Below are 14,382 nucleotides of genomic sequence, written 5' to 3'. Positions count from 1 at the left end.
TACAGTGGGTCTCCTGTATATGGAAATATCTCGTGTATATTCATAATCAATATTCTGAAAAGCAGAGCAGTTAGGTTTGCCTGCAGGGCAGTATTGGGAACCACCACTCTAGTAATCTAGAGGTGGGAAGAAAGGAGTAAGATGACAATAAAAGGTTCCCTATCTAACCCCAGAACCTGAGCATCGCTCTAATTAAGATACATGAGTAGGAAGTAATGAGCCCACTACTTGCTGGTTGCTGAGGAAAAAGGGAAGTAGTTGTGGTTGGGAAGTAGCAAATTCTGAGTCCAGCCCATAGTTTGTGTGGTCCTCTGGTAATCTCAGAGGAATTTGTTGACAGCTTGTTGATTTGTTTTTGCAGAAGGTTCAGAAGGAGCCGATCCCTGAGGAGCAGGAATTGGATTTTCGGCCTTCAGAAGAAGGGGAGGAGCACTCAGATTCAGAGAGCAGCCACAATGAAGAAGCCAAAGAGCCTGATAAGTCAACCAAGAAGGAGGGTGAGAGGACAGAACGGGTAACTGCAGGTATGAAGGATTCATTTTTGTCAGGTGTATGCTTGACTTTTTACACACTTTGGCTTCTTGCTTTCAATGGGACCAATATAATAAAACCTGCACTAAAATCAAAGTTAGATTTTAGCACAGGTTTCATTTTACACTAAAATGAGTGGTCTCCATGGGATACAGTAAGCTAATGATATGGTAATAGACAATGTTTAAAAAAAAAAAAAAAAAAATCACTAAAATTTTTTTTTTTTTAACCCCTGTGGCCATGTTACCTGTCATTAGCATAAAACCCACGCAAAAAGAAAGTCTGATCCTGCTCCCACCTTAACAAAAAATTTTGCAGGGGCCCCAGCAGACCTCTTCCCCCCCCAGTATGCTGTACTGCTCACCTAAAAAAAAATAGTCTAGTCTCCAGTTGGGATGCCTGATACCGTGAGTCTGGTGGGCCAACTTTCAGCTCATTCATCTTAAAGAAATTGAATCAGGCACGTTATGTTAATTTATTCACTCCTTCACTGTCTGTGATTTGTCCCTCTACTGTCACATGTCAGGAAAGGACCAATCCCCTTTCGGAAGGCTGTCCTTTCAGAATTCTGAAAAGAGATTAGTCCTTTCAATTGAAGGAACAGCCTGTCAGAGGAGGCAGGGACTTTTGGGGTCAGGAGTGGTGGTGAAGGCTTTCGGAGGGTTCCAATGGTTAATAAAGGATTCCAAAGGGTAGGTGAGGAGTTCCCTTAGGAAGATTCAATGTCTTTAAGATGAGGGGGCTTGGGAGGGGGCCTATCAAACCTACCGGACCCAGGCACCATGACCCTGAGACTAGACTGTGCTTTTTTTTTTTTTAAAGGTGAGTGCTTGGGGGTTCGGCTGAGGTAGAGGCAGGATCAGATTTGTTGACAGGGAAGGAGGACTCTCGGGAGTGAAGTTTGGTACTGTGGGAAGTTTAAAGCCTGCCTTTGAGCAAGTGTTAAATTTCCGTGGTAAAAGGAGTCATGCTAGGCAGCCTCCTGCTTAGCGTGCCTCTGCATTGCAGGTTAATAGCTAATTAGGCTATTACTCTGCAGTTTTCCTTCACTTAAGAACATAAGAACATAAGAAAATGCCATACTGGGTCAGACCAAGGGTCCATCAAGCCCAGCATCCTGTTTCCAACAGTGGCCAATCCAGGCCATAAGAACCTGGCAAGTACCCAAAAACTAAGTCTATTCCATGTAACCATTGCTAATGGCAGTGGCTATTCTCTAAGTGAACCTAATAGCAGGTAATGGACTTCTCCTCCAAGAACTTATCCAATCCTTTTTTAAACACAGCTATACTACCTGCACGAACCACATTCTCTGGCAACAAATTCCAGAGTTTAATTGTGCGTTGAGTAAAAAAGAACTTTCTCCGATTAGTTTTAAATGTGCCCCATGCTAACTTCATGGAGTGTCCCCTAGTCCTTCTACTATCTGAAAGAGTAAATAACCGATTCACATCTACCCGTTCTAGACCTCTCATGATTTTAAACACCTCTATCATATCCCCCCTCAGTCGTCTCTTCTCCAAGCTGAAAAGTCCTAATCTCTTTAGTCTTTCCTCATAGGGGAGTTGTTCCATTCCCCTTATCATTTTGGTAGCCCTTCTCTGTACCTTCTCCATCGCAATTATATCTTTTTTGAGATGCGGCGACCAGAATTGTACACAGTATTCAAGGTGCGGTCTCACCATGGAGCGATACAGAGGCATTATGACATTTTCCGTTTTATTCATCATTCCTTTTCTAATAATTCCCAACATTCTGTTTGCTTTTTTTGACTGCCGCAGCACACTGAACCGACGATTTCAATGTGTTATCCACTATGACACCTAGATCTCTTTCTTGGGTTGTAGCACCTAATATGGAACCCAACATCGTGTAATTATAGCATGGGTTATTTTTCCCTATATGCATCACCTTGCACTTTTCCACATTAAATTTCATCTGCCATTTGGATGCCCAATTTTCCAGTCTCACAAGGTCTTCCTGCAATTTATCACAATCTGCTTGTGATTTAACTACTCTGCACAATTTTGTGTCATCTGCAAATTTGATTATCTCACTCGTCGTATTTCTTTCCAGATCATTTATAAATATATTGAACAGTAAGGGTCCCAATACAGATCCCTGAGGCACTCCACTGTCCACTCCCTTCCACTGAGAAAATTGCCCATTTAATCCTACTCTCTGTTTCCTGTCTTTTAGCCAGTTTGCAATCCACGAAAGGACATCGCCACCTATCCCATGACTTTTTACTTTTCCTAGAAGCCTCTCATGAGGAACTTTGTCAAACGCCTTCTGAAAATCCAAGTATACTATATCTACCGGTTCACCTTTATCCACATGTTTATTAACTCCTTCAAAAAAGTGAAGCAGATTTGTGAGGCAAGACTTGCCCTGGGTAAAGCCATGCTGACTTTGTTCCATTAAACCATGTCTTTCTATATGTTCTGTGATTTTGATGTTTAGAACACTTTCCACTATTTTTCCTGGCACTGAAGTCAGGCTAACCGGTCTGTAGTTTCCCGGATCGCCCCTGGAGCCCTTTTTAAATATTGGGGTTACATTTGCTATCCTCCAGTCTTCAGGTACAATGGATGATTTTAATGATAAGTTACAAATTTTTACTAATAGGTCTGAAATTTCATTTTTTAGTTCCTTCAGAACTCTGGGGTGTATACCATCCGGTCCAGGTGATTTACTACTCTTCAGTTTGTCAATCAGGCCTACCACATCTTCTAGGTTCACCGTGATTTGATTCAGTCCATCTGAATCATTACCCATGAAAACCTTCTCCATTACGGGTACCTCCCCAACATCCTCTTCAGTAAACACCGAAGCAAAGAAATCATTTAATCTTTCCGCGATGGCCTTATCTTCTCTAAGTGCCCCTTTAACCCCTCGATCATCTAAAGGTCCAACTGACTCCCTCACAGGCTTTCTGCTTCGGATATATTTAAAAAAGTTTTTACTGTGAGTTTTTGCCTCTACAGCCAACTTCTTTTCAAATTCTCTCTTAGCCTGTCTTATCAATGTCTTACATTTAACTTGCCAATGTTTATGCTTTATCCTATTTTCTTCTGTTGGATCCTTCTTCCAATTTTTGAATGAAGATCTTTTGGCTAAAATAGCTTCTTTCACCTCCCCTTTTAACCATGCCGGTAATCGTTTTGCCTTCTTTCCACCTTTCTTAATGTGTGGAATACATCTGGACTGTGCTTCTAGAATGGTATTTTTTAACAATGACCACGCCTCTTGGACATTTTTTACTTTTGTAGCTGCTCCTTTCAGTTTTTTTCTAACAATTTTTCTCATTTTATCAAAGTTTCCCTTTTGAAAGTTTAGCACGAGAGCTTTGGATTTGCACACTGTTCCTTTTCCAGTCATTAAATCAAATCTGATCATATTATGATCACTATTGCCAAGCGGCCCCACCACCGTTACCTCTCTCACCAAGTCCTGTGCTCCACTGAGAATTAGATCTAAAATTGCTCCCTCTCTCGTCGGTTCCTGAACCATTTGCTCCATAAAGCTATCATTTATTCCATCCAGGAACGTTATCTCTCTAGCGTGACCCGATGATACATTTACCCAGTCTATATTGGGGTAATTGAAGTCTCCCATTATTACTGCACTACCAATTTGGTTGGCTTCCCTAATTTCTCTTAGCATTTCACTGTCCATCTCACCATCTTGACCAGGTGGACGGTTTTTTTTAGTGTAGGTTTTTTGGCAAAAAAAACTTATTCCGTACCAGTGAAAGATTAGTGCCGAAAACCATGTTGTGCATTTTAGCACAAATTTTATTACATCAGCCCCATTGTTATAGTGGTTTTTATCAGTAAGAAAGAGAAGAAGAGTTTATAATAGCAGGGAAGGACTTAATATCTTGCACACATTATACTGTCTAAAACATCAAATCAAAATGCAGTTTTACTGATCTACATAACATACACTTTCATTGTGTAAGGTAGAAATAGTCCAAAAGGGATTGGGATGTTAGAATAATGGCCTGGTAGTTTGTTCGATTACTATTTCCTGTTTTCCTTCCCTGTTTCTTTATGATGGGGACTTGGAATGTACTACAAAATATTTTTTGTATATATTTCTAGTGATGCAAATGTCTTATTAGGCTCATTTTTGCTTTGCATTAATTCATGTAATATGATTTAAGTGCTAATAAAAAGTAATTTAAATGAAAAGAAATACTCCAAAAATAAGACTAAACCAAAAAGGTCTTGATTGCATAAGTCTTCACACCCTTTGTCATAGCAAATCTAGGTTAGCTTTAAAAACGGGGGCCAATAAGATAAGTAGAGCCCACCTGGGTCCAATCACTAAAGATGAGCAGATTTGAATTCTCCTGGATGAAGAATCAAACTGTTTCTATTGTATGAATAACCTTAACTCTCAAAACAATAAATAACCAACCAGACAAGACTCCACCTTCCTGACTAGGTGCCCTGCCTAGCTTAAACGTTATATTTATGCCTTTGTTTAATTTATTCAGATATACTGTCCTTTACCTCTGGCTACCTTAGCCACACCAAGTTCTACCTCCTTGTTATATGTAACTTTCGCTTGTTAAATGGTTGATCAATGTTATCCCCCTTGTTATATGTAAACCGATTTGATGTGAATTTTTCATGAAGGTCAGTATAGAAAAGTGTTAAATAAATAAAAATAAATATGAAGTGAATTTGAAGTAAAGGTCAAAACATGCTGAAAAAATTGCTGCTGAAAACTCTAGGCTAAAGTTATTCAAAGGGTAAAGGATATAAGAAAACAGTTTTGCCGAGGACAAGCAGAATGGCATTCCTCATGGGTGACATCATCCGATGGAGCCCAATAAGGAACTTTGATTTCAAAGATTATCCAAGGTCAAGCAGAATGGTGGTAGTCAGACGTGGGTGACATCATCCGATGGACCTGGCATGTAAAACATTTGTCAAAGTTTCTAGAAACTTTGACTGGCACACTGAGCATACCAGCATGCCACTAACCCCCGCGTCCACGTGGGGTCCCTATTCAGTCTCTTCCTTTCTGTGCAACTGCTGCCATGCGGTCGTGAGCTTGTACTTCTTTTCCACAGTTTTTTCATAAATTTTGCAGTTCTCTTCCCGTGTCAAGTAGGGTCCCTCGTATTTTTTTGTTAGTTCCGTTTTCCGCGACATGGTAAGTCCTTTAAACATTTGCGGTTGATTGCCGATGGTTTCATGTCCCGATGTCCGCCGACCATCGAGCACACGCCATGTACTTTTTGCGATGGCATCGACCAGTTTTCGCCGGTGCCTCGGATCATGTCCATCACAGACCCCCACAAGATCTGCGTCCTCTGCCTGGGGGCATTCCATAATGTCCACGGTTGTGACCTCTGTGCCCAGATGACCTCTAAGGGCCGTCGAGCACACCTCGACGAAATGGAGAAATTATTTGGGTCCAAAAGATTGGATCCATCGTTGACTTTGGGGACCTCCACTCCACTTGGGAAGGAGGTTCTGGTTTAACCCAGTTGGGTTGCCCTCCTCAGCCATTCCCTGGCCCCTGACTGTGGTCTCTGTTGTCCCATTTTCAGCCGGGTTCTTCGCCATCTCCCTCAGTTCTGGGAAAAGACCATGGTGACCATCAAGAAAGATCGAAGAAACATAGACATTGGTCATTGTCTTCTAAGCTAGAGCATGGACAGGCATCTGATTCAGTACCTCCTCCGAAGCGGTTTCGGGTGGAGGAAGCGATTCCCTCTGACCCCTCTGAAGCCTCCAGATGGCCTCCACCGACACCAGTGGAGGGATCAATGCCCCCCAGTACTCCAGGGGATGTCCCAGTTCCACCTTCTCCTCCTCAAGCCATTTTGTCCTCGGCTGCTTTTGAGGAGTTGGAGAGGCATGGTTGGTGGTCAGCCGGGCCCTGCAGGGCTTTGAACCCCTGGTTTCATCGGGATTGCCACCGCCGCAGGAGCCGACTCCACCGGTGCATGCGCCATTATTGGAAAGGCTCAATGTGTTTTACCGATGCAGCCGGCACCGATGCCCCAAGCCACTTCGTGACTGAAGGGAGCATCGCTGCCACCGCCATAGGCCTCATCCCAGTGAACGACTCCTCAGAGTAGGAAGAGCCATCGGGTTCGATGGTGCCTTGGGGGTGAATGGTGCTCCTCCATCTCCCAGCTCTCCCAGGGCTATCAGGATTGGTTCCGTCAGTGCCCCCCGATCCCCCGACACAGTTGGACCCGTCTGCGCCTCTACGACCTTGAGGCCCGCTGATGCCCCCGGTTCCTTCTTCGGTGCCTTCAAGGCCTGCACTTCTAACACTGTTTGGAGTTCGAACCCCCCCCCCCCCCCCTTGCATCCCCAGAAGGGGCGCAGTGAAGAGGAGGTGCCTTATGACCCCTGGGAAGGGGAGGTGTCCATGTCCTCCACTGAGAAATCAAAGGATCTGCCCTCAGAGCCCTCTCCACTAGAGGAGCAGCGAAAATCTCCCCCAGAGGATCTCTCTGTAAAAACCATGGCAGAATCTGTGCCTTTCCAGCTTTTAACAGAGCAAGACACTAGGCACAGGATGCTTGAGATTCTGCAATTCATGGATGGACCCGAAGGAGGTAGTAGCAGTGCCAGTCCATGACATCTTACCACGAGTTTTCACCAAATGCCTCGTAGTTGTCGCAGCCTTTCTCAGGAAGGAAGGTGTCCATGTCTACCCCTATCTGGATGCCTGGCTAATCAGGGCCCCAACCCAGCAAGTCGCTCGGTCCTCCCTGAACCTGACCATTCACATTCTAATATCTCTAGGATTTCTTGTCAATTACGAGAAATCCTATTTACTCCCATCTCAAACCTTATCCTTCATTGGGGCAGACTTGGACACCTTACAGGCAAAAGCCTTTCTCCCTCAGCAGCGAGTTCAAACCCTCGTGTCTCTAGCTCACCAGTTGCAGTCTCAACACACAGCAACAGCTCACCAATTCCTCGTCCTGCTGGGACACATGGCGTCCTCAGTCTATGTGACACCAATGGCCCGCATGGCCATGAGAGTCATGCATTGGACTCTGAGGTCACAATGGATTCAAGCTACTCAGCCTCTGTCAACCATTGTTTACATCACCGACGCACTCCGTCTATCTCTCGCCTGGTGGAAAGATCACACCAATCTCCTCCAAGGACTTCCTTTTCACCTACCAGATCCTCAAATCATTCTCACCACCAACGCTTCCAACATCGGTTGGGGAGCTCATGTAAACAATCTACAGACACAAGGATCTTGGTCTCTAGAGGAAGCCAAACACCAGATAAATTTCCTGGAACTTCGAGCAATCCGATGTGCTCTCAGAGCTTTTCAGGATTCCCTATCAAATCACGTAATCCTGATTCAGACAGACAACCAGGTGGCCATGTGGTACATCAACAAGCAAGGCGGCACAGGCTCCTTCCTTCTGTGTCAGGAAGCTGCGCAGATTTGGGCAGAAGCGCTCTCCCGCTCGATGTACCTCAGGGCCACCTACTTGCCGGGAGTGAACAATGTCTTGGCAGACAAACTGAGCCGTGTCTACCAACCGCACGAGTGGTCGCTCAATCCATCGGTAGCGATCTCTCTCTTCCAGCAATGGGGGGTATCCCCAAATAGACCTCTTTGCGTCCCCTCAGAACCACAAAGTGGAAAATTACTGCTCCCTAATTCGGAGCAAGCACTCTCGGCCCAGAGATGCATTCTCCCTCACGTGGGCAACCGGTCTGCTTTATGCATTCCCTCCACTTCCTCTTCTCTCGAAGACTCTCGTGAAGCTACGTCAGGACAGAGGGACCATGATCCTGATAGCACCTCACTGGCCGCGCCAAGTGTGGTTTTCCATACTCCAGGATCTCTCCATCCGCAGGCACATTCCCTTGGAAACGGACCCGCATCTGATCACTCAAAACGACGGATGCCTACTCCATCCCAATCTTCAAGCCTTGTCCCTGACAGCATGGATGTTGAAAGGTTAATCCTTCAACCATTTAACCTTTCCGAATCAGTTTCTCGTGTCCTGATTGCTTCACGGAAGCCTTCCACAAGAAAATCTTATTCCTATAAATGGAAAAGGTACACATCATGGTGCACTTCGCAGTCCCTTGATCCCTTTTCCTGTCCAATCCCAAAATTCTTGGACTATCTCTGGCATTTATCAGAATCCGGTCTAAAGACCTCTTCCATTAGAATGCATGTCAGCGCGGAAGCTGCCTTCCATAAAGGAATCGGGGATGTCCCTATTTCGGTACAACCCCTCGTAACACGATTTCTTAAAGGCTTGCTCCATATCAAGCCACCTTTACGTCCTCCGGCCCCTTCTTGGGACCTTAATCTGGTTCTCAGTTGGCTCATGAAACCACCTTTCGAACCTCTCCACTCCTGTGACCTTAAATATCTCACATGGAAAGTGTTATTCCTTTTACCTATCACTTCTGCTCGCAGGGTTAGTGAGTTACAGGCCCTAGTCACCTTATCCGCCTTACACTAAACTCCTGCAGGACCGGGCGGTACTCCGCACTCACCCTAAGTTTTTGCCCAAGGTAGTTTCGGAGTTTCATATTAATCCATCATACTACCTATCTTCTTTCCCAGGCCTCACTCCAACCCAGAGGAACAGACTCTGTATACCCTTGACTGTAAACGGGCTCTAGCTTTCTATCTAGACCGTACAGTTGCCCACAGGAAGAGCACTCAGTTATTCGTCTCTTTCCATCCAAACAAATTAGGGCAACCTGTGGGTAAGCAGGCTCTTTCCTCCTGGTTGGCGGATTGCATATCTTTTTGCTATCAGCAAGCAGGCATTCCTTTTTAAGACTGTGTTAAAGCACACTCTGTGAGAGCCATGGCGACTTCAGTGGCACACCTACGATCGGTGCCGCTTCCTGACATTTGCAGAGCTGCTACCTGGAGTTTACTCCATACTTTCGCAGCCTACTATTGCTTGGACAAAGCCGGAAGACAGGATTCCATCTTCGGCTAATCTGTCCTCCGTAACCTTTTTCCAACGTGACGTACCAACACCTTCTGCCTGCCCGATAGGGTTCCGGATGCCCTCTACCAAATTCCACCTCAGTTGTTGTGCCTGTTGCACGCCATTGGGTACATTTGGTGCATGTTCGGACATCCTCAGCTCAGTACTCACCCATATGTGAGGACTACCATCCTGCTTGTCCTGTGAGAAAGCAAATGTTGCTTACCTGTAACAGGTGTTCTCACAGGACAGCAGGATGTTAGTTCTCACGAAACCCGCCCGCCGCCCCGTGGTGTTGGGTTCGTTTTATTTTATTTTTCAGTACTACCTGTAGCTTTCAAAACAAGACTGAGGGGGGACCCCTGCTGGCTGCGGGGTTGGTGCCATGCTGGGCATGCCCAGTAGGGGCCAGTCAAAGTTCTAGAAACTTTGACAGAAGTTTTCCGTGATTGGGCTCCGTCCTGTGACGTCACCCATATGAGAGGACTAACATCCTTCTGTCCTGTGAGAACTCCTGTTACAGGTAAGCAACATTTGCTATATGTTCTCCCCCGTGCATCTTACTCCCTTCTCAGGAGAGGGGTTGTTTCCAGTCTCTCTTATTCTGATGGATTTGCTTCCGAGTAGCTGCTTTCTACCTGAACTGTCTTCAGCATCCTGCTGGATTCAGGGACCCATCTAGGATGGAGAGCTCAGGTTCGCAGCCTGGAGGTTGTAAGACATACAGGGGGTTGTTGCAAGATCTGGCATTTCACAATATTATCAATGTATTCCCTCTAGTAGAAATCCACCCCCAGGAACAGGTACAGATTTTCTCCCATGTGAAGGGAGTATATTTCAAATACTTGCTTTGAAAAACATGAACTTTCCTAGCGTGTAGCAGATGGACTCAGGACCAATGTGTATAGTGTACTCCTGATAGCAGTTGGAGACGGATCAGATTTCAATCTGACGTCAGCCCTAGTACATATACCCCTGCGGGAAGTGCAGTTCTTCAGTATTTTCCATCTCCATAGCAGTTAGGGACTACCTGCACGCTCTCACAGCGTTAGAGTAGATTTAACGAAGAAAACCCGAAACAAGAAGAAATCTTACCTCTACAGACGAGCCCCGCTCTCCTGCGGTGACACCCTCGGGTCCCTCCCCCAGTTGAGAATTCCCGAGGTGATTTCCGCGATCCTTCAGAGGTGAGCCTCTGTCCGGCAGCCAACCCTCGGCAAGGACCTAGCCCCCGATTTCGGGCACGGTTGAGAGGCAGCGGGTGCAACCTCGAGCACAGCGGTGAAGGTATTTCCCCTCTCCCCCCGCAGCCGGAGTCCGCCCGGAACGAAACCGAGAAGCGCCGAGACAAGGTAAGATAGAAATCTTCTGTAAAGACTCCGGTCTCCAAAACTCGAGGAGTCGCACAGGTCGTTGGCCGGGACCAGTGCCACCGGGTTGATCCGCCCTAGCAGGGCTAGGCCCCGGTTAGATCCAAAGGTCCGCCCACGTGGAGACCCTCCGAGGTGGTCGCCATCTTGTCCGCCGTCGCCATTTGGCCCTGTTCGCTGCCCTGTCCACCGTCTCGATCCGTGCGCACAAAGGGCGAGCCGGGCGCACAAATTACTTGTGCACACAACATCGCACGCTCAAGTACCGTGCACACAAGTTATGTGCGTAACACGCGCTTACTGTGCCGGGCGCATATATGTGACTTGCACGCACATCCTGAGTGCACACCCATTCCACGCGCGCATGGTTGACGCACCGGAGCGCATAACAGATTTTACACGCCTACATCCATGACACCACCGGAAAAGGAGCTCAAGGCTCAGGGCCTCTGCCCAGCATGCCACATCAGAGCCGCACAACAAGAAGAGGCCAACGCCCTGTGTATCCAGTGCGAGGAGGCCCTGGGGGATCCAGCCCAGGGCCAGCCCCATCCGGGACTGAGTGCTAGCTTTTCAAGTACCCCGGACCTAGCAAATTCCATCAGGACCCCCACCCCCAAACGGGGCCCCCAGGGACACAGTGCCTCCTAGCTTGGACCCAGCGTCTATCTCCTGGGTGGAATTCTTCAGAGGCCTACACACCTTCGTTCACATGCAGATGGAGCCTCCGATAACACGGCCACAGCCTTCACCAGAGGACCTTTTTGCCCTGGGCCCCTCTAGGCCCAGAGAAGTGAATCCACCGCCCAGAAGCCCCACCTACGGGGACATGGACAACTCGGAGGAGGAATCAGAGCCCCTGGAGGAGGGGGCACTACCTCCGGGGACAGAGCCTCACCGGACCATGAGACGCTTCTTCACCAAGGACGAACTTCCAGAACTGGCCACCCACAGCCTGAAGGAGCTTGCTATCCCGGGCACAAGTGCCTCGGGGGAGCCTAAGACGAATCACCTGCTAGAGGGACTCCGTCAGACCTCCCACCATTTCCCTCTGTTACAAGCCATTCAACAGCTAATTGACCTGGAATGGATTACTCCAGAGTCTACATTCAAAGGGGGACGGGCTATGGCAGCCATGTATCCTCTGGACCCGGCGGCCAAAGACCTTCTGACATGCCTCAAAGTGGATGCCATGGTCTGCGTGGTCTCGAAGCGCACTACTATCCCAGTGGAGGGAGGTGCAGCACTCACAGATGTTCAAGACAGACGTCTGGAATCCATCCTTAAACAGTCCTTTGACATCGCCGTTATGTCCCAACAAATAGCGGCCTGCTGCACTGTGGTGATACGTGCCTGCCTATCACAGACCAGGAACCAACACTTCTGGGGAAGCCATGGAACCAGTAGTGTCATTCCTCGCGGATGCTGCTTCCGATCTGGTGCGCACCGCAGCTAGAGGAGTGTCATCAGCTGAAGCAGCCAGGAGGCAACTCTGGCTCCGAAGCTGGATGGCCGACGTGTCTTCTAAAACGAGACTCACAAGGATGCCCTTCAAGGGATCCCTCCTGTTCAGCAGTGAACTAAAGAAACTGGCTAACAAATGGGGCGAGTCCCCACTGCCGTGGCTACCGGAGGACAAGAATAAGAAAAACCAGCGACCCTTCCCCTGACCCTCCAGGGGCAGAGGTTCACAGCGCTTCAATCCATACAGACACACTTATCAAGCGCCTCATCCTATAGGCAGGAACCAGTCCTTTCTGAACAAGCACAACAAAAGGGGAACCAGCTCGGGTCCAGGCCCCAGCCGCATCCCACAATGAGAATCAGCCGACCCGTCCAAAGGAAGAAACCATAGGGGGCAGACTGGCCCTATTCTGCCAAAGATGGGTCGAGATAACTTCGGACAAGTGGGTCCTAACCATCATTCGAGAGGGGTACTACCTGGATTTCCTCCGAACCCCTCAGGACAAGTTCGTGGAATCCCCCTGCCACGACCCCTCCAAGAGGGTGGCAGTGGAAGCTACACTGACCAGATTACTGGCCCTCGAGGCCATAACCCCAGTGCCTCCACAACAAATAAATACTGGGCATTATTCTATTTTATTGTCCCCAAGAAAGAGGGGACTTTCAGGCCCATCCTGGACCTCAAGTCGGTCAACCGTCACCTGAGGATTCCCCGCTTCCGCATGGAAACCCTATGCTCCGTGTAATAAGGGCGATACAACCGGGAGAGTTCCCCCACATCCCTGGATCTGTCGGAAGCTTACCTACACATTCTGATCCATCAAGAACATCAGCGCTTCCTACGCTTCAAAATCCTGGACCCTCACTATCAGTTCCGGGCACTACCCTTTGGGTTAGCCACAGCACCCCGGACGTTCACCAAGATCATAGTGGTGGTGGCAGCAACACTGAGGAAGGAAGGAATCCTCGTACACCCTTACCTAGACGATTGGCTGATTAGGGCGAAAGCCCCAGAGGAAAGTCACCAGGCAACCAACAGAGTCAAAACTCTACTGGAGAGCCTCGATGGGTGGTCAACAGAAACAAAAGCTGTCTGCACCCCTCACAGTCTCTGGAATACTTAGAAGTCCGATTCAACACCAAAGAAGACAAGGTCAGTCTCACACAGACGAGGAGATTAAAACTGATGAACCAGTTGCAAACCCTGCAGAGCGAACCCCGCCCCACAGCATGGGATTACCTACAAGTCCTCGGTCTCATGGCATCCACACTGGAAGTAGTGCTATGGGCACGAGCTCACATGAGACCCCTACAGCGCTCACTCCTATCGCAATGGAATCCACTGTCCCAGAACTACGCCGTACGTCTACAGCTTCCAGGCAGAGTTCGGACCCAACTACGATGGTGGCTACAAGACGGCCACCTGAGCCAGGAAACAAGACTATCCTCACCGACCTGGGTCCTGCTCACCACGGACGCCAGCCTAGGAGGATGGGGAGCACACTGCGAAGAGATAACCGCCCAAGGGCGGTGGAACGCAGAAGAATCGGGATGGAACATCAATCGCTTAGAAACTCGGCAGTCAGACTAGCCTGCCTATGGTTTTGTCACAGACTCCAAGACAAAGTGGTCAGTGGCCTACATCAACCGTCAGGGAGGAACCAGAAGCCAACAGGTGTCTCTGGAAATAGACCCCCTAATGTCGTGGGTGAAAGTGAATCTCCAGGAGATCTCGGCCGTCCACATCGCCGGGAAAGACAACATCACGGCGGATTACCTCAGCAGAGAAAGTCTAGACCCAGGAGAATGGAAGCTGTCGGCAGCAGCGTCCCAACTGATAGTGAACCGTTGGGGAACACCAACCATGGACCTTCTGGCGAACCGGTCCAACGCCCAAGTACCCAGTTACTTCAGCCGCAGGCGGGAACCTCAGTCCCAGGGGATCGATACCCTGGTACAGGCCTGGCCACAGGAGACTCTGTCATACGCCTTCCCGCCGTGGCCCCTAATAGGCGCAATCTTCACAAGATAGAGCTACACAGGGGACCA

General features: G+C 48.2%; 1 protein-coding gene across 8 annotated transcripts in view; it reads left to right on the top strand.

Moving 5' to 3' along the window:
- Positions 1–14,382, top strand: part of GIGYF2 (GRB10 interacting GYF protein 2) — a 444,297-nt gene that overhangs the window by 241,290 nt on the left and 188,625 nt on the right. For all 8 annotated transcript variants that reach the window (XR_003858724.1, XR_003858723.1, XM_029616693.1 and 5 more), the window contains one exon: positions 362–524. Coding sequence is in view for 6 of the 8 variants with exons in the window: in XM_029616693.1 (XP_029472553.1) it covers positions 362–524 (163 nt within the window). In the remaining 2 variants the exon portion in view is untranslated. The remainder of the gene's footprint in view (positions 1–361; positions 525–14,382) is intronic.

This window comes from Rhinatrema bivittatum, chromosome 9 (assembly GCF_901001135.1).
Source record: "Rhinatrema bivittatum chromosome 9, aRhiBiv1.1, whole genome shotgun sequence".
NCBI classification, from domain to species: domain Eukaryota; kingdom Metazoa; phylum Chordata; class Amphibia; order Gymnophiona; family Rhinatrematidae; genus Rhinatrema; species Rhinatrema bivittatum.
Note: the sequence above shows the minus strand (reverse complement) of the source record. Positions and strands in the feature narration are given on the sequence as shown.